Source organism: Idiotropiscis lumnitzeri, chromosome 17 (assembly GCF_059441095.1).
Source record: "Idiotropiscis lumnitzeri isolate Australia: NSW breed Sydney's pygmy pipehorse chromosome 17, RoL_Ilum_1.0, whole genome shotgun sequence".
NCBI classification, from domain to species: Eukaryota; Metazoa; Chordata; class Actinopteri; order Syngnathiformes; family Syngnathidae; genus Idiotropiscis; species Idiotropiscis lumnitzeri.
The window spans coordinates 15,919,920-15,947,911 of NC_142407.1; the positions used below are offsets into that span (position 1 = coordinate 15,919,920).

Sequence of the window (27,992 nt, forward strand, 5' to 3'; positions counted from 1 at the left end):
TTCAATTGTGTATTTCAGAGACTAGAGTTTTTCACTATACTTTTCCCACAAAAAGAAGCCAATGAAAGTCAAATAAAGTTCAACTCCTCACCCTTTGAAGACCCCCGGCGGACACAAAATGAAGATACAGGAAGATGCAGATTGCTGAAGCAGAGTAATGTTATAATAAAGTCCAAATATTAGGTAAAACAAAAATGTTATCAAAAGACAGTTGTAAAATTACAAAAAATAAAGACAGTATTAGGACGAACTTGCAAACTTAAGAAAAAAAAATTAATAAGTTGAAGGAAAGAATGAAGAGAGGGGGTAAAAAAAGTAAACAGTTTATGAGAAAAAGTTATTGTGTTGCGAGAAAAAAAATCATGTTATGAGAACAAACTAAAAAAAAAAGTAACATGACCAGAAGAAAGTAAAGAAGTCATCATATTATGTATTTAAAAAAAAAAAGTTACATGAGAAGAAAATTGTACGATGACAAAATAAAGTCATACATGACGAGAAACAAGCCTTCTTAAGAGCACAAGAACAATGTTGGAAGTTTATGAGAAGAAATTCATAATAATGTGAAAAAAGTGCCAACACAAAAATGTCAATCACACTGAAAGTGCATGAAGCAAAAGGCATTCCTAAAGACGCGCGCACACCCTCGACAATCTTATGTAACCACGGATACATAACCAGCTCAAGAATGACCAACAAAGGTCGGTCTTTGAGTGCAGTGTTGGCACAAGAACGCTTTGAGTGTTGGATTTTGACTAACTTGTATGCAAGACATCGATTCAAAAATGCATGAAGGGAGGTAAATAATTTCTGAGAAAAAAAGGAATACATTACAAGAGAAATGTAATGTTATGAAAACAAACCGTACCGTTACCTGAAAAAATGTTAGCATTCGGAGAAGAAATTGTAGTATTGTGATAAAATAATGGGAAGGTTACCAAAAAAAATTGGAACATTAGATACCGTAAATATTGGAAGAGTAAAATTTGCCATTTTCTGGGGTTTGATTCCAGAAAAAGAAAAAAATCCATCAATAAATAACACGCCATTTGTGGGTTTGGTCCATCGCGCTAAGTGGAAATCCACTCAACTTACGTAAGGCGTTGACGCAACTCAACTGGTATGCTTGTTTTCAAACTGTTTAGATACAGACAAAAGAATTGGCACATACATTTCATTTATGGGTCAAGGCTTGTCTTTAAGTTTGCTGTGGAAAAACGACGTGGTAACAAACTGGAAGTCGCTCGCACGGACGATGAGAACTTTTTATTTAAAAGACGCAAAAAACATTTCTTAGCTTTGTAACACAATAAGAGGGATTGATTATTAGGGGGGAAAACAACATGTCATTTGAGCAATACAATGTTATCCATAATAAACTCAGAAAAAAAAGTAAATCCTAATGTTATACGAATAAAGTCGAAAGATTTTACAAATAAAGTTCAAATTTTATAAGCTGGAATATTTCAGCAGGGAAAAAAAAATCATTTTCTGAATAACATTGTAAAATTTGGAGAATAAAGTCGTATTATTGCAAGACGAGAGTTGAACAAAATTTTTAGAATAACGTACCAGAACAAAATTCCAACCTTATGGAATAAATTCTTGGATTTCAAGAACCCCTCCTGTAATTGTCTGCTTAATTATTTTTTTAGAGTTCCCCTAAAACTCTTTGGAATCACTGCACAAAGTCTGAAAATAAGAAACAAATCGAAAGGAAGAACTGACCACATGTGATGTTAAAGATCACACCGAAGTGGTCATCATTTCTCAGTTACAGCATGTAACCTTTCGAAAAGAAAAGACAAAACCTCGTCCGAGTCGAAAAGAAAAAGCAGACCAGACGTCGTCGCCTGTCGTGTTTAGACAACACGGCAAAAGTCACGCATGAAGGAATTTCCCGAGGTTTCAGAGCCGCGTGACGTCTGTCTCATTCCTCGACTTTTGACAAACGGGTTGAATGTGCTCTCGGCATATTACAACTTTATGCTCACAGAATTTTTCTCTGGTAAAATAATGCAACGTCACTCTCACCAAATCACAACTTTTTGTTTTTTTAATGCATTACTAAAAGGGTTTTTTTTTGGTTGTAATTGTAAAAATGTATTTCATATGATTTTTCTTTTGTTCTTTTCCCTGAAAATGAGAACTTTTAACGCAAGCGCTGCCACCATTGGTTCCCCACCGCCGTGTTGAAGGAAGACGATCAACGTTCGTCCGCCAGCGCCACTCAGTGATCCCGACAGAAAACGCACCTTGGGACATCCGGTGGCTTCGAAACAGTAAAGGACAGAATGAGGTGGAAGTCATGAATCAAACTGACGGTCTTTTGCGCGTCCGAGTCTTTTCTGTGCGTCAGCGAAGGAGAAGCAGGTGCGCGCAAACGGCGGCGCTCAGCAGGGGGTGAGCAGGTGCGAGTCTGCAGTTGGAACTTGGAGCTAGGACACGAAAAACACAGCAAGAAAACCGATCAAAAAAAAAAAATGATGATGCAATTTTTCGCCATGATGCGCTTTTGTTTGTATTGTGGCACCGACTGCACATAACTTGATTGGCATGAGCACTTAAGCCAAGGTAGCATTGAAATTTGAGTCCTTACTCCGACAAGTCCTCCTGTCCACTTGCAGCATTCCGGTGATGCAGCTGCACATCGGACCGCTCGCTTGACTGGTGCACATCTGCTCACAGCCGCCGTTGTCCTCCTCGCACCAGTCGGGCACTGGGACGATATCAAAATCACAAATGAACACATTGCGACATACAAATAGAATCAAATATTGTAACAATGGTTCGTATTTGTTTTGTGCTGATGATTTTTTTTTTGCTCGGTTTAAACAGTTTCATTTCTACGAAACATGCTGAAAAAGATGCCAGTTGGCTCACCTTGTCTTCGAATGGGCCCAACGCTGAGTATGTGATCGTTTCGTATCCTATCCTTGGACGACATCCTCCTCTTGGGCGGACAATTCTGCACGTGCAAACGTTCTTTTAAGGCGAGACAACTCGCAGGAGGGCCGCTTGGGCTTTCGATGCTCACGAGGTCTTCTCACCACTTTGCAGGTGTGCCTTTCGGAGTCGCACAGCGAAACGTCGCAGTGCAGGTGCACCTCGTCGTAGTCGCCGATGAACTTGAAGACGGTGACGTGGAAGCGGCAGGTGAGCGACACGCCGTTCTCCGCCATGCCGATGGTGTTGTCCTTGATGTTGGGGCACCTAAGGAGGAAAAGTTCAAACAGACATTTTGAGACATTTTTCGCGACAGTAAAACTAAAACGTATTATTGAAATTGGATTTAACAACATTTAGTTAAATATAATTTTAAGTTAGGATTTACTTTGTATTTTCATTTCAAATGTAATTAATTTCTTCAATTAAAATGACAGTAACATTGCACTGAAATTCAAATTGGGGCTGCTTTGCTAAATCCGGCACTTGATCCTTTTCCTTCAAAATCCAGATTTTTTTTTCTATAGCCAACTCATTTTTCTAGCCTTCAGGGCCTACCCTCGCTCGATGATGACGTAGCGCAGTCGGTCACTGCTGTTGCGCGACGGCGTGGCCCAGCACGTGTTGACGACCAGGATGAGCTGGTTTTGGTCTGCGCCCTCCACAAAGACGCCCACGTAGAGGATGTCCCTCGTGGTGAGGAGCACCTCACCCTCCCGGTACGGCTGGCGATACGAGGCGCTCTTGTACAAAGCCATCTTGGTGATGAAGTTGCCCGCCTGGGTGGCCAGGGTGAGGTTGATCACGCTGGCGAGCAAAGGGAAAGTGATCCAAAACGTCCGCGCGGATGCAGTATATTGGGATCTACGAGCTAACGGACAAACCTGAGAATGGGTTTGAGGACTGTCTCCAGCGAGATCTTCAGGTCCAGTTCGTAGGCGCAGGAGAACTCCACGTTGATGGTTTTGTCCCGAGTGATGACGTTGCCCGTGTTGTTGACGCTCTCGATCCACACCGTGTTTTTGTACGTGATGTGCGTGTCGTTGGACTGTGCAAACAGATGGAAGTCAACTCAAGAAAGTTGTCAACACGTTACTGTTCACAACAGGCTGGAATTAGTCCACATTGTTGTTCTGACTTTTGGCGGTGGAATTAATTACTGCATCGAATTTTTGTGTAATCCTGCTAACGATCACAAATCGCTAGCTCGCTAGATACCGATGGCGCTAACTAGCTCGCTAAATAGTCAACGTAGTTATGAGCTAGGTCGCTAACTAAAAAACTTGCTACCATGCTAAATGACTGACCGATCGAAACAATCCCCCCATCTCACGATGCCACACACCAAACACCGAGCTAGCCTAGTAATGTGGAAATGAAGCTTCAAATCTGCTTCGTGAACCAGTTGTAGTGTTTTTGGACTCCAGTAGATGGCACTAGACTCTGTTCAACATTGGGCTGAAAGCACACGGACTTGCCATATAACAAATTAACCAATAATCCAACCAACCTGAAAATAAAAAACAGCAGTCAGTCTAAAAAAAATAACTCACGTGATTTGGGAATAAGAGCAGATTATAGTTTTGCCTATCCTGGCTAGCTAACAAAATGAATGACTCACTGGCTTATGACTAATAATAGTGAAAAAGTGTTTATGAAGTCATTGGAAAGAATACTTATTGTGAAAGCGGACTGACGTGTACGATGGAGCCGCAGTGTCCTTTGGTGTTGTTGATGTGGAATGAGATGTAGTCCTCGCCCTCCACGCCGGCACAGAGTTGGTCGTTGACGCGGACGTCGCCGCGCTGGAAGCCCAACTGGAAGAGCTTGCACTTGGAGATGGACACCTCCATAACGGCAGCCCTGCACGTCACCTCCGCCTCGATGACATCGTCGTCACCTGACGTACACACGAGAGACGCGACAAAGAGGTTAGGAGGTGCTGGACTGGCTCACGCTCGAAGGCAAAACTCCCACGGGTGGAGCAATTATGCTCTTTGACAGAAGGATGGAAATAGGACACAGGTCAACTCGGGAATCGGTACGCTTGCGACCTGGAGCGTATCCCAGCTGATTTCTAGCGAGAGTTGACAACCTCACCGTCATGGCTGGCGGGCAACTCGGGACAGCTGCACAGGTCGCCACCATTCTCCAGCTCGCATGTGAAGTTAGTGCAGGTCTCTGTTGCGCAGGGGTCGGAGATCCATTCTGCTAAAAAACATGGTCCGACACGCAATGTTAGCTGCCACGCGTCCCCAAACACGCACCCGCACGTGTTGGGCCTTCTTACAGCAGTTCTCTTGGCTGATCCATTTGGTGGTGAGGGCGCCCATGGAGCGACAGGCCTCGGCGTAGGCGGCCAGCGAGCCGCACACTTGGGCGCCGCGACGGTTGTAGCAGCCGTCCAGGTAGCAGGACTGGTAGAAGGGCCGCGGGTCCAGCAGGCCGTGGCATGGCCGGAAGAAACCCTTGGGCTCCGTCAGCTTCAGGCACGTGTCTTCGCGCTGCAGCGCCAGCACGGCCGCGTTGTCGCACGACTGGGCCAGCGCCACGTATTGGGTCTCGTCACATCTGGGGGAATCCGAGACAAAACCACAATATGTCTCTTATCAGACTGCGAGTGGCTTCTAATGTTTTGACCTTCTTGTGTTCGCCGTTCTTCAAACGTAACTCCAGTATACAGTGAGAACCAGGGTGTTATTCCCTAAATTGCCACTAGATGGAGCCATAAAACAATACATTATAGCGCTCAAACGCCAATGCAAGATGATGCACATCAGGTATACATATGCACACTAAAAAAAAGAAAAGAGAAGAAAAATAACTAACGTTTTGTGTTAATATCAATTGCTATTTAGAACTGTTCATGAGTGGCTCTCTTTTAAAACTCCAGCTGTTGTGAAATGCGCTGTAGAACTAAAGTTGTATTGTATTCTAAGTAAAGCATTTGGAATTTGTGCCAAAAAGTTCAACTTTGCTTTCATTGGACCACGACGCCCACCTGTCCTGCATGCCGTTTGTCTTCCAGCTCTGGGCGAGCTCCAGAGCGCTGGCGGCCGCCCTCCCCGTGGAGGTGATGTAGTCGTCGCCGGGGTCGCCGTTGAAGTTGCCACACAAACCGCACAGCTTGTCCTGCAGCCGTGCGCCCATGCTGACGCTCAGCGCGTTGAAGCGATTGTAGCGCACCCGGATGTCCTGCGGCGAGTCGATGTCGACGAAGCCTTCCGACGACGACAGGCGCGTCATCAGACCCGTCACGAACGGCACCGACACCGGGGTGCCGTTCACCTGCGCCGATTGTTGATTAAAAGTCGTGCCGCAACATGAGGAAATACGGCGCTCAGCTGCCCACCTTGATCATGTTGCCCGAGATGAGGATGTTCTCCTCGTTGATGTAGAGGTAGACGTGGGAGATGGTGGTGAGGTTGGGCGTGCTGCGCTTGTCGAAGTTGGCGATGAGCTGGAAGGAGAGGTCGGGCAGCTTGTGGCAGTTGGTGGACAGCACGAAGGAGCAGGAGGCGGGCAGGCGCAGTGTGGCGCCGTCAAAGGTCTTGAATACACCGCCACCCGACGCCACGCACTGCTGGGAGCGCCTCGCGAAGCAGCCGCGCGCGCCGTGACGCAGGCCGCACTCCTCGTCCGCCTTGCAGCGCCTCGGGTCGCACTGGACCAGGTTGCGACCGATGCACTGGCAACGCTTGGTGCAATCGCTGTTCCAGAACAGCTGTTTGGGCTACAAAAGAGTCATGAAGAACACCAAAGAAAAGAAAAATGCATCGCAAATCGGTACATATTTAAATGAAAGAAAATGTAATCCATTTGTACAAATCAGAAAATATCATAAGGCCCTTGCAAATATTGTGAGATACATTTTTGGCACTGAAGTCAGCAAATAAAACAATAAATAAATAAATAAAATTACAGAAAATTGAATCACCCTCTCCCATTCTTTTATTTAAGTTGGAAAAACCTCCGTAAGGTACTTGTTAAAATCACCCAAATGTTAAAGTTTCCCAAAAAATAAATATATAAAATAAAAAAAAAATGCCCTAACATGAAAAATCACAGAGGGAGAAAAAATTGCCCGAAAAAAAAAGGCTTTTGCTTTTTGGGGTTATTCTGTGCTAAATACTAAAGGCTTGCATCATCCGTCCCTGAAAGCATCAACTCCAGACTCATCCAAATGGACATAATAATAATAATAATAATAATTTGCCCTTTATTAGTCCCACAATGGGGAAATTCGAGATTCGAACCCAGGCCTCCTGGGGAGACTGGGTCCGGAACGCGGCGCCTTAGACCACTCGGCCATCCTGGCAGCCATCTACACCAACGGGGTGTCACACTGACCTCGTAGTATTTGCCGTCAGTGTAGCAGCCGCAGTCTTGAGGCAGGATGCAGCTCTTGCCGTTGAGGACGTAGCCCTGGTCACAGTGGCAGCCCTCAACGCAGTCCTGGCTGCAGTCCCTCTGGCTGCGGGCGGGGGCGCACTGGGGCGGGCAGGCCGGCACGCATCTGGAGTAGTGGCTGTTCGGCGGACACCGCTGGACTGGGAGCAGGCGCGATGGACATACAGTATCATAGAGACGGATTTAAAGGTGACCTATTTTGCACATTTTCCACAATTTGTGCTGAGGATTACTGTGGAAAATACTCACCACACGGCGCCTCGCCCCGCCATCCGGCGGTAGGTACCCCTTGCGTCTGGCAGGTGGTGGCGTAGGCCTGCAGCCAGCTGCAAACGGTTTCCTGCGCTCCCCCATCCAAGCAGATATCCCGCAGGCAGCTTTGGTAAAAGAACTCCGGCGCCACCTTGCTGTGACAGCGTGCAAACGCAGCCTCGCGATCCGCCATCAGGCCGCACAGCCTCGCCGCCTCGGGCTCCGCAAACACATAGAGACCGTCTCGCAAACGAAAGCGCAGCGCGGTAGTCTGGTCGTCGTCCGTGTCGCCGATGTCGTCGGCCGAAGCAATTGCGCCATCGTCCGCCGTGTTTCTATCCCCCGGGCCGCACCTGGGGCACGAGTCTCCGCAGCCCACCTGGCAGAAAGCGTCCCTCTCAGCCCAGGTTGCGCCCCAGTCGTCGGCGGCGTGGGTGGCCGGGACGGGAGAAAAGCCCCCGCACAGGCCGCAGGATGCGTTGTAGAGATGACGCGGCAAAGTCAACAGGAGCAGGGTGTTCCAGTCGAAAGTCACCTTGAGCCCAAAGTCCGTCTCCAGGACGAGAAGTGTGCCCAAAGTGAAGATGGAAACCTTCCCCGGGCCGAGCTTCACTGGAACGTACAAGCGCTCCTTATTCACCTGTATGAAAAAAGAGAATACAGTCAAATACTAAATTGCAAATGTTCAAATATGCTCAATTTGAGAGTTCTCCACAAATGCATGCTATTTTTTTACCCATGATCGCTCACCAATGACTCACCATGGCGGTGTTCTTGTAACTTCGGGACACCTCGATCTCAAAGTCAAAGACCTCCAGTGTGAAGCCTCTCACCCAAACCGCATGGCCTGTGTCCCTTTCCTCATTGAGCGCCAACAATTTAAATGGAGGCAAGCTTCCGGTCATGCGTGCGCTGTCGCTGCTCCCGCAGCGGGTGGTGGCCAAGCTCAGGCTACAAGAGCTTTGCAGCTCAAATGGGACGCCGCTGAACGGCAGGAAGTGGCCATAACCGGCCGCCACGCAAAGCGCCGCGGTGCGTGGCCTGCAGTAGTACAAGCCGTCGCCGTCCTGGCAGAATTCCTCAGCTCGGCAGGGGGCCGCCAGGCAGTACACGCCGTTGTCCGAACCGTTGCAAAAGCAGCGCTCCAGGCAGTCGCGGTCCGTCCAGAAAGTGTGGTTGGCGGGCAGCCGGCGGTCGGGGTCGGGGCCGGCGCAGCCGCAGTCGCTGTGGGACACGCACAGGCCCTCACGCAGCGCAAAGCCGTCGTTGCAGCGACAACCTTCGGCGCAAGGCAACGGGCACGGCACCTCCGGCTCGTCCAGGCCGGAGCAGGTCAGGGGGCAGGCGCCGGCGCACTCGTCAAAATGGCTGTTGGCTGGACAGGGAAGTGCTGGGACATGACAGAAACCAATCAGAGACACGGGAGGTCACATTTTTGCTTTTATGCATGAAAAGCACCAAGGGTATGATTGCACTCAGCGGACATGTTTTCCAAAAATAGAGTGCGTCGTGGGATTTTAGCTATTTTTTTTTTCCCATGCATTCAAGTCTGGCAAGAGGCTCAAAGGCACATTCCATGCTGGCCCGCAATTTAGCACGGACGCCAGGTCATTCCACTTTCTTGCGTTTCCTCAAAATCTTTATTTCAAATCATTCAAAATCGATGTTACGGCTCAAAACACAAAACATGTCAGTCGACCACTCCAGCTCTTCTACTTACGACAATCGGTGGCCGTCCTCCAGGATGTGAGGACCACCTGAGCATCCTGGCAGGCGGCGGCGTAAGCTTGCAGTGAGGAGCAAAGGGCCGAGCGGTTGCCGTCCTTCACGCACATGTTGTACAAGCAGTTGCGGAAAAACGGCGAGGGATTGACCACGCCGTGACATGACGTGAAAGAGCCGTTGGCGGGGACGTTGATGTTGCCGCACATCCACGGACTCTGGTAGAGGCGCAGGTCCGTGCACATCCGGTACAAGTCGTCGCAGTCTCCATTGCAGGTGACGTCGTCAGCGATGGAACGCCAGCCTTCCGAGAACTGCGAGGCGGACTCGGCCAGCCGTCCGTTGGGGAGGCGGAAGTCGTCGGAAGGGTCGCCGTTGAAGACGCCGCACAGGCCGCAGGTGATGTTGTAGAATGCCGTAGAGAGGGAGATGTTGATGGATCCCCGCTGCGTGTAGTGAACGCGAAGATGACCGCGATATTCCACCGCTGTGGCGTCACCCGACGCTCTGTAGACCTTTACGGTCTGCGTCGGATGGACGTACGGGAGGGAGATCAATTCGCCGTTGACCTAAGACAAATCAAGTACAATTGAGCGCAGGAATTCTCAACGTTTTGTGGTCCATGGACGCAATTCATTGGGGGGGATGGGCGACCGCGACGAATAGCGAAAAAGCAAAAAAAATAATTGATGCCTCTATAAATGTGTCTAAATTCACTATATCAACAGTTTAAACTGTAAATATCGCACAAACTATGATTGCAAAACACATCAATATTCGAAGCTCATCTTACCCAGAAAATTTCCATTTTTGCACCAAAATGCACGCGCAAAATGCAGCCCTGCCTCAACTCGCTTCCTGCCCAACAAAGATTAAGTCACTCATTCAAAATCATACATACTTCCTTGACGCCAATCAACAATGTCAGGGCTTGTAGGGCATAATAGAAAGAGCACAAAAACACCAACAAGTGAGTTTAGCAACAAATGGCTGAGGAAAAAACTCTAAATAAAATATTCGGGTGAATAGCAAATCCTTCCTGCAATCGATGGATATCGGCGATACAGAGAGACAATAAAATACATTTTTTGCTTTGCCCCCTCCCATATACGTTAAACACAATTAAAATACACTTAAAATGATAAACAGACGTTTCAAACAGTGCCTTTTAACACAGCAACAACTTTGCTCATTAAAAACAGAACAGACCCAAAAAAAGACAAAAGAAATAAATCGGTGAAAGAAAAATCGACAGAAAAGTCGCACCGTTGTATTCGCCGCATGGTTCAAAATCGAGGAAAAAAGTAGCGGCTTAGAGTCTGGAAAATACGCGATATAGTGTGTGGAAGCAACCAAACAAATCCATCAATATTTCTTCAGAATGTCCAGCACTCAAGTAATCATCTACAATTCAGTAAATTCAATTCAACAAATTAGAGGGTTTCCAAACTTTTGCCTGGTACAGTACTCCCCCTCCCCCCAACGGAGAACAAAAATCCTCTAATATTAACATTTGCAAATGCCAACCCGCGTTGGAAACACTACACTCACCTTTACAGTTTCTAAATCCAGCCCTCCCACCTGAACCTCCAGGCTAGCAACCGTAACTACGACAGGTCTTTTCCAAGCAGGGCCTTTGTTCACCAGCTGTCTGCCTATCTTCACCTCCACCATTGAGCCATTAGCTGGCACAGCGCCACACAGCCTCAGCAGGTAGTAGGAGCTGTCATCTGGGAACAGCAGGAAGGCGCCGTCAAACGATGATGTCACAGCGTTCGGAGCGATTGAACACAGCCCCTCCCGGCGGGGGTAGCAACCCAGCGTGCCCACCTCCGCCGCGCACACCTCGCCCTCCTTGCAAGACTCGTTGAAGCAAGAGATTTCACCCGCCGCTGCGCAGGTGCAGCGGAGGCTACACTCGCCTTCTTCGCCGTGCGGGCCGGCCCAAAAAGTCTCATTGAGTGGGTAATAGAGGCCATTGTGCTCACAGCCGCAGTCGTCCCGCTGTACGCAATGGCTGCCGCTGAGGACGTAGTCCCGGTTGCACTGGCAGCCCTCGGTGCAAGGGTGGGTGCAGTACAAGGGTGCGGTGACATCCGAGCAGGAGGCTGGACAGGCGCTGGTGCACACTTGGTAGTGGCTGAACGGTGGACATGTCAGGGCTGAGATCCAACAAGAGAGGAGAAATCAGGTCATTTTTGCGGCACAGAAAGAAAAAAAAAACCTTGGGTAGAGAATGCAATTTCTGGAGAAATGGTGTCATTGTTGTAATGCAGTGCTTCTCAATTATTTTCTAGCAAGAAGGAAACAATTTGCTCTCCCCCACCACCCACTCTCCGCAACTACAAATAATAGCATTTTCGTTGCAAAGCAAACCTCCACCGTAGAGTTAATACTCGCTGCGCACAATGAGCAATGAGAGCGCCACTGCCAACTAGTGGAGTGGATGTGCAAAAACAGCGGAAAAACAGCACGTTCCCCAGGTTCACACGTGTCCCCCTCAAGACCCCCAAGGGGGACTCGCCCCACTATTTGAGAAGCACTGCTGAAATGGTATGGTGTTCAGTTTTTAAAAGGGTCGGAATGGTTTTGAGAATTTTGGAAGGATGTAAATCTAAAAAAATCATGTGCAACTCACCACAGAAAGTGCGAGACCTCCAGGGACGGATGGCGACGCCCAGTGCCTGACAGGCCAAAGCGTAGGCCTGGATGGCCCGGCAGAGTGTGGTGATGTTGTCCTTGTTGCTACACATATCGTAGACGCAACTAAACACAAAGGCGGTAGGGTCCACCACGGCTCTGCAGTCCCTAAACGGGCCATCCGTTTTGTTTAGGAGTCCGCAGTAGTCTGGGCCAATGAAGAAGGCCTCTGTTGCCGCGTCACACACGCTGCAGTTGTCCACACAACCGTCAGTGCAATGCCAGTCGGCGCCTTCGGCTCGCCAGCCGCCGCCCAGCTCAGCCACAGTTTCGGCAAGGGTGCCGTCGGGAAGGACGGGATCATCGGCGGGGTCATCGTTGTAGTTCCCGCAGAGGCCACACGTGTTGTTGAAGTAAGAGCTGGGCAGGGAGATGGAGGCATAATGCTGGCCATCGTAGGTCACCAAGAGTCCAAAGTCTGTTTCCAAAGCGACGGACACCCCGGACTGGTAGACTCTGACAGCACCGAGCTGAAGCTGAACTGGTAAAGTCTTTGCCAAGCCATCCACCTAGAAAGATCACATTGGACCAGGCTTAGTCACAAAGGGGATGGTATTAATCAAACATGCCTTTTTTTCAACAAACAAATATCGGCCTCCATGACTTTTGATAATCGGTATCGGCCCTGAAAATAAAAAACATACCGGTCTATCACTACTAGTCACACTTAGGTCCACATTCGCAGCTATGAACAAGGCTAAGATTTGAAACCTGAAACTTTGACTGAGAGGCAACCCACAAAAGTGGAATCAATGTCTAATTCCGAGATCAGATTAGGATTCCGGAGAGAATGTGACGGGATCATCAATTGCTCACCTTAACAGTCCCCAAACTTCCTTTCAGCAATGTGACTCGGTGGCCGTAGACCTCCACGGTTACATCTCTCAGCCAGGAGACGTCAGACACGCCCCGGTCCTCGTTCTTGGCCTCCACGCTGAAGAACGGCAGCCCCGCCAGGTCCCAGCACGGCCGAGCCAGCAGGTAGGTACAGGTTCCTTGGAAGTGGTAGAGCAGACCGTCGAAGGTGTGGTAGTGGGGGTCGCCAAACACCACGCAGGTACTGGTGCGGCTGGGCCGGCAGTAGAAGGCTCCATCTTGCTGCTCGCAGGTCTCCAACTGGCCACACTGAGCGTTTTGGCAGAGCACCTCGTTATCTACGTCGAGACAGCGGCATCGTTGCGAGCAGCGGTCTGTCAGCCAGAAGACCTCCCCTCGTCTGTAAAACCGACCTAGAGAAGTTATAGCTTTGTTAGGAATTTTCAGACCACTGGCTGAACTGTATGTGCTTGTCAATCAGTTTGTATGTATTGCTGCTCTGTGCTGATTGAAGGTTTATAACCGAGGCTAGAATCCAAAAGGACAACAAATTCTCACAAGCACATACTAGCTCTAGAACAGGGGTGGGCAAACTTTTGGATTGGCGGGCCACAATGCGTTCTAAAATTTGACACAGGGACCGGACGAGTATTTATTATATAGCAAAGTTTATTCATTTGATGTTTTTCATGTTCGGCGGGCCGGATTAAAACGTTTAACTGGCCGCATGTTTGCCACAGTTTGCCCACACCTCCTCTAGAAGCATCGCAGCCAAGAGAATTGACTAACGGGAATAAATGGATACAATTTCACGGGACAAATATTCTAATTTAAATTGTCAGCATCTCTGCAGCATTTTTATTGGCCAGCACAGGAGGCTCAACTTGCCATTGTAGCTGCAGCCATTGGCGGGATCGATTAGCTCCGGGTCAACGCGGAAGAACCAGCGTCCGGGAATGTTCATATTGGTAGTCTGTTCAATATTCACCACATCGTTGGTCCGCGATCCCGGCAGGTTCAAGAAGTGTCCGATTTCCCCGCCATTAAAACCTGACTGGAAAGGCGGGACGGGACGACTGTGAGGCAGACTTTGTCATCTGGTTGCGTACTGCGGATCCTTAGTTCATGACAGAGTTCCGTTCCTATGGCGGTGCCATCACCTTGACTGTCATAAACCAAGCATCCTTTGTACGGCATCAAATCAAATCAAGCGTACCTGAGCTGTGGTGCCCCCGAGCCCGGTTAGAGGATCTCCGCCACTGGCCGTGCCTGTGCTCCAAGTGATTTCCCCATAGTTGAACAAGGCGAAGGACACTGCACCATCTGAGATTAGCACAGTTTGGAATGTGTTCACCTTTTAATCAAACAAGAGGAGTGAAACAGTTTTACAAAAGAGAGAAACAGACCAACAAAATGCTATACATCTCTGGAAATGGTACAAGGAGACATTGAGTCAGTGCTGCCCCCCAAAACCGCCTGGACATTTGAGAGTATGACACCGCAGTGAGGACTTTTTTTTTTTTTTGGATACGGATAAATCAGTCCAGAACTTTATTTACACATACATTTTTTGAGGTCATATAAAGGTTTCTAGTTTCTGCAGTTGTACTTCATGCATTCCCACCTCAGCTTTTAGGAATATTAAATTCAGGTTACGGATGAAATAAAATGTGCTCTCCAACCCAAGATTTCTGGACTTTTTCAAGATTCCTGGATTTCTCAAGAGTATCACCACTCCAAGATAAATAACCCCTCCTCGATGGATAAAGAACTCAGATACCCAATTAGAAAGACTTCATCATCTAAAGGTCATACAAATGTTGATAGTTTGAGTGTTAAGTTCCTGTGATGAAATTGCACCCAGTGGCAGCATTTAACCATAAAGTCGCAGTAACTTGAACAATCACTTCTACAATGTAGTTTTGTGTTCATTACCGGGGTGGTCTGGCTCCCGCCGTAGAAGGTGACCTGGTGCCACGTGGCGACGAAAACCCAAGTGGCCGTGAAGTTTGGGATGTTCTTGAAATGCCTGCGGATGTCATGCGTGGCCCTCTCCAGTATCTCCGGCAGGGTGGTTTCTCTGTAGTAGATGTTTCCACGGATCCCGTTGTGCACGTCCGCCCACAAGGGGGCGATGAAGGACCGGCTATCGCTCAGGGGAAACGCTTCTGGTGTGAACTGGCTCACATGCTCGTTGAACGATATCACACCATTGTTGTTGACCTGGGAAGAAAATTTGCGAGTGGGTAACGTGATTTTTATGTTAATATTGAGTTGAGGAAAAAATTCCTTCAACCAGTGTCAATTCTTACGTAGATGGTGCGGTAGGGGGTCGTGAAGAAAATAAAGGGCACAAGCAGAGGAATCTCCGGGGAGCTCCCGTCATCCATCTTGGGGGTCTCCAGATCCATGTGGGCGGGTCCAAATGGATACAGGACATCCTGAGAACCAACTAATCGGAGCACAAGACCAAAAGTGATGGACGGATATCATCAGAATGTGCCGGATATTGTGTGTGATATCGCAATACCTCTTGTGCGAACGAGTGCACCGACGATGACGAGCAAAAGGACCGAAATGTCTGGCCTCACCATCCTACAAAAAAAAAAAAAAAATCAGATGGGAATCCAGAATACCGTCGTCCATGAACAGCCAAACATCACAATATGGACTATAAAAGCCACCACCCACGACTAGACTTCAAGTTTCTCATTATGTTGATGACTCTTTCACTCATATTTACTGTTTATTCTATTTTTTTTCTATGCATGTAGTCTTTCAATTTACGTAATTATAAGAGTGTGATCTCACATTGTGGGGTGACCACCTGCCAGGATTTACTTGCATCCTTAATTGTCACACAACATTGTGGAGCACCCACGTCAGCGTCTACTTAAACGCAATCATCGGTGGAGCATCCACATGTAAGTCTATTGGAGCCCTTAACTGTCACACAACATTGTGGGATGACCACTGAACCTGTTAGTGGTCACACACAATATTGTGGACTCACTCACTCACAACATTGTGGATTGACATGACAATGCGGAGCCACAGAGTCAACTGAAAGCCTTCATTGCAAGGCCCAATTTTTTGGAGTGACCACTTCAGTCGACTGGAATCGTTAAATGTCACACACAACATTGTGGAATGTGCGCACGTCACATTTTACAGCCCTTTGAATACATGTCTTGCTACTACTTCTTAAAGCGCAGGCTCCCAAGTCTCCCCCGAGGAACGTCTGAAAAGAGCCCATTATGAGTGCCAGGACAATGTGTCAGGATCACATTAGCCTTACGGTCCCATGTGAGGAGGTACCGGTGGATTACAGGCTTGCTTTCTAACAAGCCACAAGGCCGCATTACCATTGAGAAGGGGGGGGGGGGGGGCGCTAATGTCTTAGAGGGATGTGTTTGTGCTTGCCAAGGCCAAAGCAGTGTGGCAGCAGCACGACATTGCTTTGTATCGGTACTGCTATATTAGACGAAGCTTACTGGATGATCCAGAGGCCAATCTATTTCTTTGGTCTCAATTGCACTCCCAATGCAAACAAGGAATGCAGTGTACAATGCCAAAAACACCATCCCGACCCACTCTGAAGCATGAGGATGTAAATGTCATGCTTCACGGTGCCAAGACCATTGAAGTACCGCAACAAACAAGCGGGGCAGTTTAAAGGAACAGGAACGTCCTTGCCACTTTTTGAAGGGGGTCAGGGTGAAACTCTGCACTGCCCAAAGACAACTCCAAAACCGGAAAGATCGGAACGGGGCGGGGGAGAGGGCCAAAATGTTATGTGTGCAAACCTGCACAAGAACGATTGTTTCATCTCTTCAAACAAATATATACACGCATCATACAGTTTTCTCCTTTGAAACTTTTTAAAAAATTATTAGACAGTGTGCATAAGAAATGTACTGCATACTAGTCCCATCTTTATTGTACCTGTTTAAGACTTTTTTGTTTTGTTTGACTGCGCTAAGATTAATAATTGGGGGTTAAATATGTTTGCAAATATATCTAAAAAAAAAAAAAATTCAAAGCATACACATTTTCAAGTTGCGGCATCACGTAAACCATGCTCTCACCTGCCTTGACGAGATGGGCATGGGGCACCTCTCTAATCCACCCTGGCGACCTCCACGCAGCGCAACCCCATCCAGTGGACGAGCAGTCGCGGCTCAAACAGGTCGACGGCGTCCGATTTCCAACTTCCGCAAATCAAACGCAGTCCAATCCGAATCCTCTGAAAGTGGTTTGTCATATGCGTAAAGTGTGCATGAGGCGACTTCAGCGGGATTGACTTCCAATTTAACGGGGGATCAGAGTTTGTGCAAGAGGGGAGGAGAGGTGGGTTGGGGTAAGGGGAGGGACGGGGTTGGAACGTCAAGAAGGGAAGCAGTGGAGAGAGGTTGAGATGTGGAAGAAGGATGGAGAGAAGTTTACGTCAAAGTTAGGTTCTGGTCTGAAAAGTCCTGCTTTGAGAAAACCAAGAACCATTCAAGGTTTTCTTTGTGTTGTTGGTCTGAAAAGTCAAAGTTTTTCAGCGAAAAAAAATAAATACTAATATCTGTGCATTTTTTATGACGTGGAAAAATAAATGTTTGCAGCTAAAAAAAAAACTAAAAAAAACTTAATGAAGAATATCAAAAGGCATGCCTGCGAGCCAACCAAGCATATTTTTTCAAGTTAAAAAAAAAATGCTTTTCATTGAACACTAAACGTTGCTGAAGTCAAAGACAAGATTGATTTCGTCTTACCCAGCTAATGATGCTAATGCTAGCTCACTTGGATTTGGACTTCTTTGATACAGCACATCACAAAGAAACCCTGCTGGCCTTAAATCGTGGATTTTCGAGCAGTGTGTAAGTTCACGTTAGAGAATTAACGAGTCAGGCTGGGTAGTATGTCTCGCTTCCTTTTTAATTAGGGGGGGGGGGGGAAGCGTCATTGCGAGAATATGCAGCAAGACAAGTCGTCTCCGGAGATGTTCGCCCTGATAGCAAGTCGGGGAGAAATCTCAGGTGGATGTGTGCGGATGGGGTCTGAGAAAGGGGTTTGGAGGGCGCTGAGTCGGAGCTTTGTTGCGGGAGGACAGTGGGGAGTAACTGGAGAGGAGGATTGGGGGGGGGGGCAAGACATGTGAAAAGCTTCAGGACCCTTGCTACCATTAAGACACACCGATGCTCCCTCAGCTGAGGCTTCTTTTATGAATCCCCTCAAGACTGAGCATCAATGGACGCAAACTGATCGGTGAAAGGCGAAATCACACAAAGGCTGAGGACATCAAGAGTTACCGATGAGCAGGTGGCCAAGCACAGGGACTTGACTTGGGTTTGGAGTTTTGGGAAATGCGGTGAAAAAAAAAATGGGATACACAGTTCTGTTGATATTCATTGATGCAACAATTGGTTTACCAAAAAAAAATAAAAAATGGGGGATGGTGGACGGAGGTGGAACGCCGTCTTAAATGGCGTCGCTCAATTCTGGTTGCTATGTTTCGTTTTAATGGCACCTTTAATTCCTCCCCAAACCTTACGCTCCCAAGAGCTGGTCTTCTGGTGACTCCTAGCGCTAAACAGACGTCAGCATTCTCCATTTTGGCTCGACTATTCTGGAATGCTTTGCCACCAGCAATTTGGAACGGCACCTCTGGAAATACTTGAAATCATCTTAACTTAAGATTTATTTCTACACTCTGGGTGATATTGTTCTGTAGACATTGACTTGTTAGGGGTTGAGGGATGTTGGCCTGGCTAATGTTTGTCTTGGGAGGCAATATCAGAGCCAAAGCCTGAATCTCTGTTTCTATGCATATGTGACGATCAGGAGAGGGTTGCAGTCTTTCAACGTGTTACCCCATGCAGTCCCGGTCAAGGTATACGCAGCATTACGTCTTCTGGGGAAGCCTGACCTTCACAAAGCAGGTCCATGACTGGATACCCCGCTGGAGTCACCCAATCCATGGAGAGGGGCCCACCCCCCCCGGTGGGCAGTTACCCTTGCGCTTGGCCTTTGAGGGCTCCCATTCAAGACGGACTGAGCCTTCTTCCAGAAAGTCAAACCTTATCCCCCATGACGCCGTGAAAGAGCACAATACACTCAAGTTAAATTCGATTAGCGCATGGGGCACTTATGGGAGCTCTGTGGGAAAAGAGAGGTTACAAATCAACAAAGTTTTACTGGATGCTCAGACATTAGAAACATGATTAATTGGGTGAACTTGGATGGAGAAAGGTTGCTGACTGGACTTTTGAAGGGTGGATCGCTGGTTCTAGCGCCAACATCTCAAACAGGATTGGACAGTACTGTCCGGGCAACATGACCCAATCTGACACCGATGGAATGGGCTACATTGCAGTTCTGACAAAAGTCTCAGACGAGACCAGCTGAAAATAAAAATATCCAGAATCCTAAAACATGAAAGACTTCTTAACATTTCGAAGACAATGGATCAGTTTATTCCAAAGATGAAGATGAAAAACAATACAGATATATATATATATATATAAAGCAAAATTATACACAACGCTGAGAAAATGGCATCATGATATTGAGAAATCGAACGCCCGAAAAAAGTCACCACTGAGCACAATGATGCAAAAGACATAAATTAAATTAATACACTGGGACAGCACAAGACAAACATTAGGCACATTGGCGGTTTACGATATTTTAAATCTTCCTCAAAGTGATGGTGCAACTTCTACTTGTAAAAATGTAGTAGAAATTTGTTGTAAAAGGAAGAAGAGTGATATTTTGTTAACGTTTCGGAGCAGTTTGCACATTTTAGTTTTTGCAATATTAATTCATTAAAAAACTCAATTTCTGACTAGGGTGTGTTTTTTTTTCGGGGTGGCATATTTCAAGCACAAAGATTTATACAAAATTATATGCAATTCGTATGTGCACAGTGTTGAGAGCATCACATCTGATATAAGATGAAGATAAAATCTCAGAATATATAAATAAACCAACACCATATGGCAAACAAGTCACGTTACATCCCACAATAGTTTTCACCAAATCCCACCCAAAAATGTCCACCAGAATTTTTTCTTCAAACTTGAAGGTAAACTGAACATTCTGTGCAAGATCAGTAGGTTATCTGTACAAATACACCAACATACCACGAAGCCCCATGATGTAATATGAAGCAAGAAAAGCAAGAAAGCTCCTGGTTTGTTCTGGGTGGGCATTCCCAAATTCTCACTGGATTTGTGTCAACTTTACGTTTCCAAAAATAATTACAGTCGGAACAATTTCACCTTTTGCAATTACTTGATAGATACCTTATCGGTCGGATTAACATGTATGCTGCTGGTGGGAATTTATTTTCTCTCTTTTGCGAGGGTGTTGAACGCCAACGTGAGCCAGTGGGAGAGGTCAGGACCCCGCATGATGTGAAAAGAGCGGACACTCGAGGTGTCAGGTTTTTGTGGGCGATGGAAGAAGGGTGGCATTCAGTCGGACGGGTGGTCGACGCCCCCTCCCCCTCGCCTCCCCACTGGTGAGCCAGCCCAGTAGATACAGAGGAAGTGACCTGACTCGACATCAGGTGTTTGGTTACCATCTAGTCTGGGGCTCTGCACGAAGCCAGGGCCGCTCAAAATCTGGACTGGACGGGGTTGTCCCGACACAAGGCTGCCTGCCAACCCATCTTACCCTTGGACTAGTGCCAACATTTCATTGCATAAAATGACAAATTCAAGTCAGATATAATCCAGTAAGTGTTCAGCAAGTCCTGTGAATCTCCCCAGAAAACAAAATACCCAAGAGTCCTACCTCAAAGGTGTGAGGAGCTACAGCGGCTTTTCACCTTGGGCACTACGAGGATCTCATCTCCATCTCGAATGCTGTACGAGTGGAGGGCCCGGAAACCGCCCTTCAATTCCACGGGTCCGAAGACCGAAGACATTTCCCGGTTGATGTAGAAAAGCCTGGTCCCGTTGCTGGGCAGCTGAAGAAGCGCCCTCAGGTGCTTCTTCAGGTCGGCCACCGTTTGCTCCAGGCGGAGGCTGACGGCCTCCACCCTGTCGCCCCAGCGGACGTCCACCGTCGTGCAGCGGGGGCTCAGGTCCACGTTGACTAACGGGGCCAGTTGACCGTACTTGGATACCAGCTCGTCGTACCTGAGCGAGAACTGCTGGAGTCAGATCACTGACGTGCTAAATCTTTGAAATGCAAACAGCGCAATAGGCAACCAGCTTTATAAATGAATTATCGACACAAAGCATTTTTGATGAATTCTCAAATCAGACAAATTCCAGATCTTATGACTAAGTGAAAACTTTATTTTTCGTGTCCTGTAAGCGTCATTGGTTCTCCTGCAATGGATTCATTAGCTTGTTTGTCAGCTCTAAATTTGCGTTCAAGATGTCAAATTTGCCGCCTCTTCTTATCTCACTGGAACACTCAATATTCCCTCTTTGCCGTAAGGTCCTGCCTCCTTTCAATCTCTCTGCTTACTCCGGCGGAGACTCGCATTTCATTTTCAGTCTGGTCACTCTTCTTGCAACTAATCCTTCCTGTACAGCTCGCAGGGCTCTTTTCAGGCTACGTCTGTTTCTCAATGACTTGCAATGTCACACAAGACATTCAAGCACCGCTGAAGCACTGATGGACAGATTAACTCAATTAACTCAAAAAAGAAATTCTGTTGATGACCCATGAAAAGCAACAACCTCCAAATTTGGGAATTTTTGATTGAATCCAAAGCTTAATGAAAATACTTTTGGGGAGTTACCAAACAATTACCACTTGGGAGATTGTTGCCTTGCATTGGACGGTGCTTGTTAAATTTTACATCAGTGTGATGACAAATTGCAAATGTTTGGTTATCTGGGAAAGACTGGTCATTTGTGGCCCAACTCCGTGGCTGTGTCCCACAAGATGATACTGTGTTGCAGATTTAATAGAGAGTAGTAATTGGATTGCACAATTAATCCAGGGGCACTAGACTGTCTGTCAGCCCCCAAACCTTTTTTCTAAACTCACCGTCATTTCCTATGTCAGAAAAAACAAATAACCGCCTCAGTAATTTAATGTTTCAGAGCTGACAAAGTAGAAGCATGTATTTAAAATACATGTGAAAAAAAAATCTACCTGCTACCCTGTGTATCCATTTTCCAATCGGAGGATTTCCAGTACAAAGAAGTCATTGAGCGGGGAGAGAGTGGTAGCATTGTCCCCCGCCTCCCCCAACCAAAGGTTCGGCCCGCCTCCACTCCTAGTTAAGGACTACACATTTGCTCACTAAGTTAAGTGGAATGCCTGCGGTAAAAAACGTGGGCAATGACGTGTTCACCAATCAAAAACAACAATCGGGCAAAAAGTAACGGAACACTTGAACACTCCACCACAGAAGAATAGAAAATATGGAGTTCTCGCTGTTCTCACCCCTCGAAAGCCAAGGTAGTTTATTGTCTTCGACATAAAGGTCAGGCTCCGTTGAAGTGTGTTACAGTCTACTCAGCTGCTCATTCTTTATTCATCAGCAGTGGCGAAGCGCATCCCTTCACATAAATCGTTCCTCGTGCATGCTAAGCTAGTATTAGCATTTTACGGGACAACAGTGCCTAGCTGTTCATCAAAATACTTAACAGGTGCACAGGGAGAATATTAAATAAAAGAATGATGCTGCTCATTGCTTCGAGTCTTTTGGATGAGAATATTTCACTTTTTTTAGTGGCAGTAACGATTTGATTTTGTTTTCACACCTGTGCGGACGCTCCTGCTCCAGACGGTTGTGGTAGTACCGGATGAAGACTCTCTCCGCAGCTTCCCTGTCGTGGTCGGACACCGCGCCGCCATTCAGCACCAAAACATTTGGCAGCCTGGGGATGGAGGCGGGAATTTAGCAACTTGGGACCAAGAAGATGTGGCAGCTTCAAACAACCTCGGAATTCAGCAACAATTTAAAAATGGACCAAAGCCTCAATGTAAAAAATGTGTCCTGGAAGACAAACAGAAATTTTGAAAGAGGAAACGGCATTGACATTAGCTGATCTCCCAACGTCTAACTATGGGAATGCTTTCTATAACCAGCAGATGGCAGCAATGGGTTTCTTTTGAGTTAGATCACTATATGGCAATGGAATGCAGAAATGGTAGAGCTTTGGATATTCGACCATAACAAGTGTTTGTCAAGTTAAAAATATTCCAAAGAGTCTCACAGAGTAGAAGTGATGACATTTGTACATATTGCACACACACACACACACACACACGAGTATATACTACTACTATTCCTACTACCAAATTGTTTAAGCCGCTTCTTCCAACGAGTCTCGCAGGGGTGCTGTAGCCGATCCCAACTGTCTCCGGACAGCAGGTGGGGTACACCCTGAACTGGTTGTCAGCCAATCACAGGGCATGACTACCAAATATCGTGCAAATTGTTCTGAAAGCGTTATGTGAATGGTTTGGGACGGGTGGGGGACTCAGGGGCACATTTGGATGAGGCTAAATTCAGTGAGCAGGGCAAAAGGCACTAGAATTGATTATGCTTGGAGTATTTTGAGACACAACTTGTAAATAAATCGAAGGACCTGGAGCACGCTGTGGACGAGTTCCCATGGTGCACTGCGGGTGTTTGGCCTTACTGTGCTAAAAGGAGGCTGCGGCGCTCTTGTGTGCTGTACGGCTGCAAAAGCGGAATCCCCATCACTTTCAGTTCTTGAAGCTTGGGAAAGAAATTCAGCCTCTCGATGTCCTCCCACTTACTTAGCCCTGCACGACAGAACATCGTCGTGATTTAGACCAGGTTCTGCGATAAAGCCATAGATCGCTTTGCAATTTGGTTGTAATCCAATTTGTGACATTCGGACTTAGATTTTCACCACACTTGTGTGGAAGCTTATTGTGAAGTGTTGTAGAGAATGCTTAAAATGTTGCAAGTAAGTTTAATTTCTTATTTTGTCAACTAGAATAACTTTGACGATAATTTATTGTTTGTTATATTGGAAGAGGAACTTTAAAAAGAACAAAAGTCCCATATTAAATCGGTATGACAGTATTCAAAAATAAAAATTGCGCATCCCTACTGACCTGAGTAGCTGAGGTTGATGCAGCGTAAGTTGGGGAAGAGGCACTGTAGTGTTTCCTGGGTGTCGCCCACGCACTCCACACTGTTGTTGGCCAGCACCAGTTCCCTGAGGCTGGGGTACAACTGGCCGAACTTGCGCACCTCCGCCCAGTCGCGCAGGTGGTTATTTGTGATCTGCAGCAGGCGAAGGGACGGGCAGGACGTGCAGGACTGGGACACCATGTGGTAGTCATTCAGGCACAGGAAGAGTTCCACCAGCCTGAGGACAAATTCGGAGCAAAAATGCTGACCAGTAGCTTCAGGTAAATCAATTATATGGTCTACTTACTCAGGCGTGTTTCGCGTGAGCGCGTGCACGGTGTCCCAGCTGACGTGCGTGTTGTTGAGAACGAGCCGCCGCACCCGGGCGAACACCTCGGCCATGCACGGCTCCAGCGTGGTGCCGCTCAGCGGGTTCATGCTCAGGTTGAGGAAGTCCAGGCGAGGGACATTGGAAACGATGGCACAGATCTGGCAATCCGTGAAAATGAAAATTCAGGTTTTGTCTTTTTTTTCTGAAGTCATAAAGCAGCCAAATATTTGAATTGAAGAAGTCAATAGTCACAGTTGAGTACAGTAATTCTCAGTGTGGTCCGGCCAATCTTAAATGTGTGCATTTGTGAAGGAATCTTAATCCAATTTGTGAAGGATGTTCATTTTCGTGAGATCAAAAACTGTGCGTCATTCAAAACCAACTCAAATGAAGATGTATTTTCTTTTGCAGCGGTAATGACAGTGCCAGTAATTTGGCTCACCTCGGCCCAGTCGTGAAACTCATTGTACGACAGGTCCAGCTCGACCACATGGGCACAAAAAGCGGCGATGTCGGATCTGTCGCCCGCCTTTTTGATGCCGCAGTTGTTCAGAACCAGCACGCTGGGCAAGAACAAGCGACCTGGGGACAGGGAATGCTGAAATTAGGATAAGAACAGTCACAGAATCGTACCGGCAACCGCCGCTAACCGTTGGTGGGCGAGCCGGGAGTGGGGGGCAGCACCACAACACCCACGCCTTGGCCGTACGGAAAGTTCTCTGTGTTGTACTTGTTGCTGATGACCTCCACAAAGGTGCGAGCCTCGTCTTCATTGCAGGCCTGAGCCATTATCTCAGCCCTAAAAAAAAAAAAAAAAAGTGTTGTAATGGTTTGCAATTCTTTTTTACACTCGTATGACCGTTGAGGAAGAAAACTGATTATTTCCATTTTCATTTTTCGTCCTTGGGGAAAACTTCATTTGAACTTCCACTGTATCAGTCATGTAGCTCATATTACTTCGAGGGGGAGTTCCGCGAGGGCCGCCTTCGAGCACGCGGAGCCGAGCTCACGTGGGCGCCAACAACGGCCGTGAGAAGAGCGCTAAAAATAGCCCATCAGCGTGATTGCATGAGTGACAAGGAAGTCGAAACGTGAGGCGACACGAGCGGGCCGCGGTGACGCCGCCAGATGACCCTCCGCCGGCCACCTGTCCTTTTATAGAACCAACTGCCCCGAAAGAAGCAGAAACATTTTACTAACTTAGGCAGGACTGTCAGGAATCTTGCATCAAAACAACAGCTGATGAACGGTGGCCTTTCAAAGCAAACCACAATTAAAAGTTGCAACTGAACAACAATAAATAGCTGTTCATTTGTTCTGTCTGATCCTTTTGACAGTGTGATGACATCATTCAAACAATATCGTATCCACCTGTCTGTCCGGGTGAGGACAGTCCCTCTCTCTTATCCACCCTGATCAGGACTATCGGTTTCAGACAAATCATCTTCTATCGCCCGAATAGCTCTCGTTTAATGTTCCTGTCGTAAGAGTTTCTCACAGATCGGCTGAATCTTACCTTTGATGTGGGCAGAGCAAAGCAGAGCTGCTTTTCAACAGCGCGTCCGATCACATTCCCCTGCTGAGAGAAGGCACACACAAAAATGAAGTAAAACAGCAGAGAGAAAGAAAAGGGAAAATATGTACAACTGATTCCATGGTTCTACTAAATCAACTCTAGCCTCTCTCAGGTGGGTAGTAATTGCATATAGATGCCACAAGATGGCGACATTGCACTTAAACCCGAGAGGACCATGAGGCACCATTGTAGCGTGTACACTATCAAGAACCCATGTTACATAAATGAGTGATTTAGTAGTTAAATTATTCAACAAACAACCCCCCTTCACGTTTGGCGTTTCAATACTATTAGCTAGCATACTACTAAATAATAAACACTTTAATTCAATAGACTAACACCTCAACCTAACAGATGTCTGGTAAACTGTGGTTGAATCAACAACCCCCTCTCCTATCACTGGCCCCTATTGGGAAATGTGATATTATGAGTGAATGGAAGACATAAACACATGCAGAGGAAAAAAGGCATTCTTCCTCACTGGTGGTTATTATGTTAACAGCGTCTATTATGAGGCAGACAACAGAGCAAGGTCGGAAGCTCCTTTATGCCTGATGAACATATGTCACAGTCTCCACCTTGCACTTAGCATCAAGCCATAATTTCTTCCAAGGAATGAACCAAACTGCAAGCGGTGTGACAATATAACCCCGCAATGCAGCAAGGCAGAGCGTGAAAAAACACAATTTTGTGGTTGGGCCACATTGCAGTTATGTTTTCCCCTCAAAGGGCTGTTATGACTGAACGCATACAAATGTATCGTCGCCTTACATTATCACATACACACAATAAATTATTGATGCCAGGTTTGAAATCAGAAGCCTGTTATGGTTTGTTCAACTATTTTTCTATTTATTTTAAAAGGGGAGGATTGGTAACAAATAAATGGCAATACCTAAAAAAAGTGAAGAAAATGTGCCAGAAACAGGAAGTTGACGCACGTGATTTGCTTTTCGCGGGCCACATAAAATGAGGTCGAGGGCCAGATCTTGGAATCTGTCCTTGAGTTTGAGACCTTTGGTGTAGTCTAACTTGTTACTGTCAGAGTGTAGGTTAGTTAATGACGAAGGCAGGTCCCGACCGACGTACGTTACCGCCGCCGCCGTAAACCGAGGACCTCCTGTGTTTTTAAGAACAAAGACTCAACGGAGGAAAACAAAAACAATTCGATTTTTTTTTCCAAAGTCGCTGTTTATGGCGTTTGAGAAAAAAAGCCCAAATACTTTCTCCCGTCGTCGAATACACCAAGTAAGATCAAGGTCACTTAAAAAAAAAACACTAAAAAAAACACTAAAATTTGAACAGTGTTATGGGCACAGCCTGAGACCGATATGTGGCATGTGCTGATATGGCGGAGGGAAAATTCGGAAGAGAAGAGCTGCTGTAAGCGAGTGTGAAAAGGATGTAAACAAAACTTAAATGGAACCCCGATTGCTTAGAGAGTTGATGCGTTGTTGTTTTTGTCCACCACGCTGACTGCAGCTAGTTCGCCCCTTCGCAAGCCTGATCAAGGAAGGTTACAACGATGTTCGACACAAGTCCACTTAGAGGGGCGATAACCCAAACAACATGGACTGTACGGTGTTGATAAACATAGCCAAGAGATAAGACAGTCTACTTGTGGTTAAAGTAATTGCGTTGCCAGTCAAGAAAACAGAGAGCTTTGTTACAATTTGTAGCGCTGGAAACTAACTAGTGCCGTCGTGACATGTAGTGAAATAACTTCACCTTCGTCGACTGCTATCGAGTCAACGATGTCAACATCTTAGCTTCTTTCTTTGAAAGCGACATTGTCATTTATTTTAGTGGACATTATGACTGCACTCACCGTGAACCCCCCGCGGAAGTCACTCGCAATGTTTTGGTTTGTCTGCCAGTGGTTGCCGGAAGTGACGTAGTTTAAATGGCTTTCAATTTGAACGGGAACCTCCTCGCGCAACTTTGAAACAAAACAAAAACACGTGGTATTGGACTGAAAGATTAAATTATAAAAATACACATACATGAATAAAATGAATACGAGGACTGCGGGGAGAATTTAGGAAAGAAATGTGATACGTTTACAGATTATAAAATATGTATTGAATAAACAAATATATATTTTGAAAAATTCAAGGTCTTTGCTAGCACCAACGCTATTTGAACTCTTCGCGTAAGCAATACAAAAGAGT

The 27,992-nt window shown here is 46.7% G+C and overlaps 2 protein-coding genes across 3 annotated transcripts; both read right to left on the minus strand.

The window, feature by feature from the left end:
• Positions 1-141: 141 nt before the first annotated feature.
• Positions 142-20,419, minus strand: tecta (tectorin alpha). Its single transcript, XM_088280267.1, has 26 exons — positions 20,215-20,419; positions 19,093-19,177; positions 18,804-18,911; positions 15,377-15,441; positions 15,159-15,298; positions 14,782-15,069; positions 14,063-14,200; positions 13,735-13,900; positions 12,847-13,259; positions 11,969-12,539; positions 10,882-11,492; positions 9,329-9,899; positions 8,370-8,998; positions 7,606-8,248; positions 7,297-7,496; positions 6,299-6,679; positions 5,948-6,234; positions 5,237-5,517; positions 5,047-5,157; positions 4,644-4,846; positions 3,831-3,994; positions 3,505-3,753; positions 3,051-3,213; positions 2,884-2,968; positions 2,600-2,719; positions 142-2,438 (listed from the first exon to the last, which is right to left on the minus strand). The coding sequence occupies exons 1-26, from the start codon at positions 20,417-20,419 to the stop codon at positions 2,356-2,358; spliced, it is 6,960 nt and encodes a 2,319-aa protein (XP_088136393.1). The 3' UTR covers positions 142-2,355.
• Positions 19,285-27,700, minus strand: LOC148320576 (tubulin-specific chaperone cofactor E-like protein). Of its 2 annotated transcripts, XM_088279661.1 has the most exons (9): positions 27,650-27,700; positions 25,762-25,824; positions 24,896-25,044; positions 24,688-24,827; positions 24,222-24,403; positions 23,896-24,152; positions 23,451-23,577; positions 22,566-22,682; positions 19,285-20,978 (listed from the first exon to the last, which is right to left on the minus strand). In XM_088279661.1, exons 3-9 carry the CDS (start codon positions 25,032-25,034, stop codon positions 20,633-20,635), a joined length of 1,308 nt encoding a protein of 435 aa, XP_088135787.1. In that variant the 5' UTR covers positions 25,035-25,044; positions 25,762-25,824; positions 27,650-27,700; the 3' UTR covers positions 19,285-20,632. The 2 variants fall into 2 exon arrangements, with proteins under 2 accessions (XP_088135787.1, XP_088135786.1); XM_088279660.1 differs by lacking the exons at positions 25,762-25,824; positions 27,650-27,700 and having other exon boundaries at positions 24,896-25,046.
• Positions 27,701-27,992: the final 292 nt, after the last annotated feature.

What these genes read in the sequence shown, in the direction of transcription:
- tecta (XM_088280267.1), bottom strand. Translation starts at nt 20,419, where the DNA reads ATGGTAACCAAACACCTGATGTCGAGTCAGGTCACTTCCTCTGTATCT. An exon ending in GCGGGGCGAGGCGCCGTGTG is followed by an intron (nt 7,497 to 7,605) that starts GTGAGTATTTTC and finishes GCCTGCTCCCAG; the next exon opens with TCCAGCGGTGTCCGCCGAAC. An exon ending in ACAAACGGCATGCAGGACAG is followed by an intron (nt 5,518 to 5,947) that starts GTGGGCGTCGTG and finishes GGATTCCCCCAG; the next exon opens with ATGTGACGAGACCCAATACG.
- LOC148320576 (XM_088279661.1), bottom strand. Translation starts at nt 25,034, where the DNA reads ATGGCTCAGGCCTGCAATGAAGACGAGGCTCGCACCTTTGTGGAGGTC. An exon ending in CTCACGCGAAACACGCCTGA is followed by an intron (nt 24,153 to 24,221) that starts GTAAGTAGACCA and finishes ATTTGTCCTCAG; the next exon opens with GCTGGTGGAACTCTTCCTGT. An exon ending in GAGCAGGAGCGTCCGCACAG is followed by an intron (nt 20,979 to 22,565) that starts GTGTGAAAACAA and finishes GTTCTCGCTCAG; the next exon opens with GTACGACGAGCTGGTATCCA.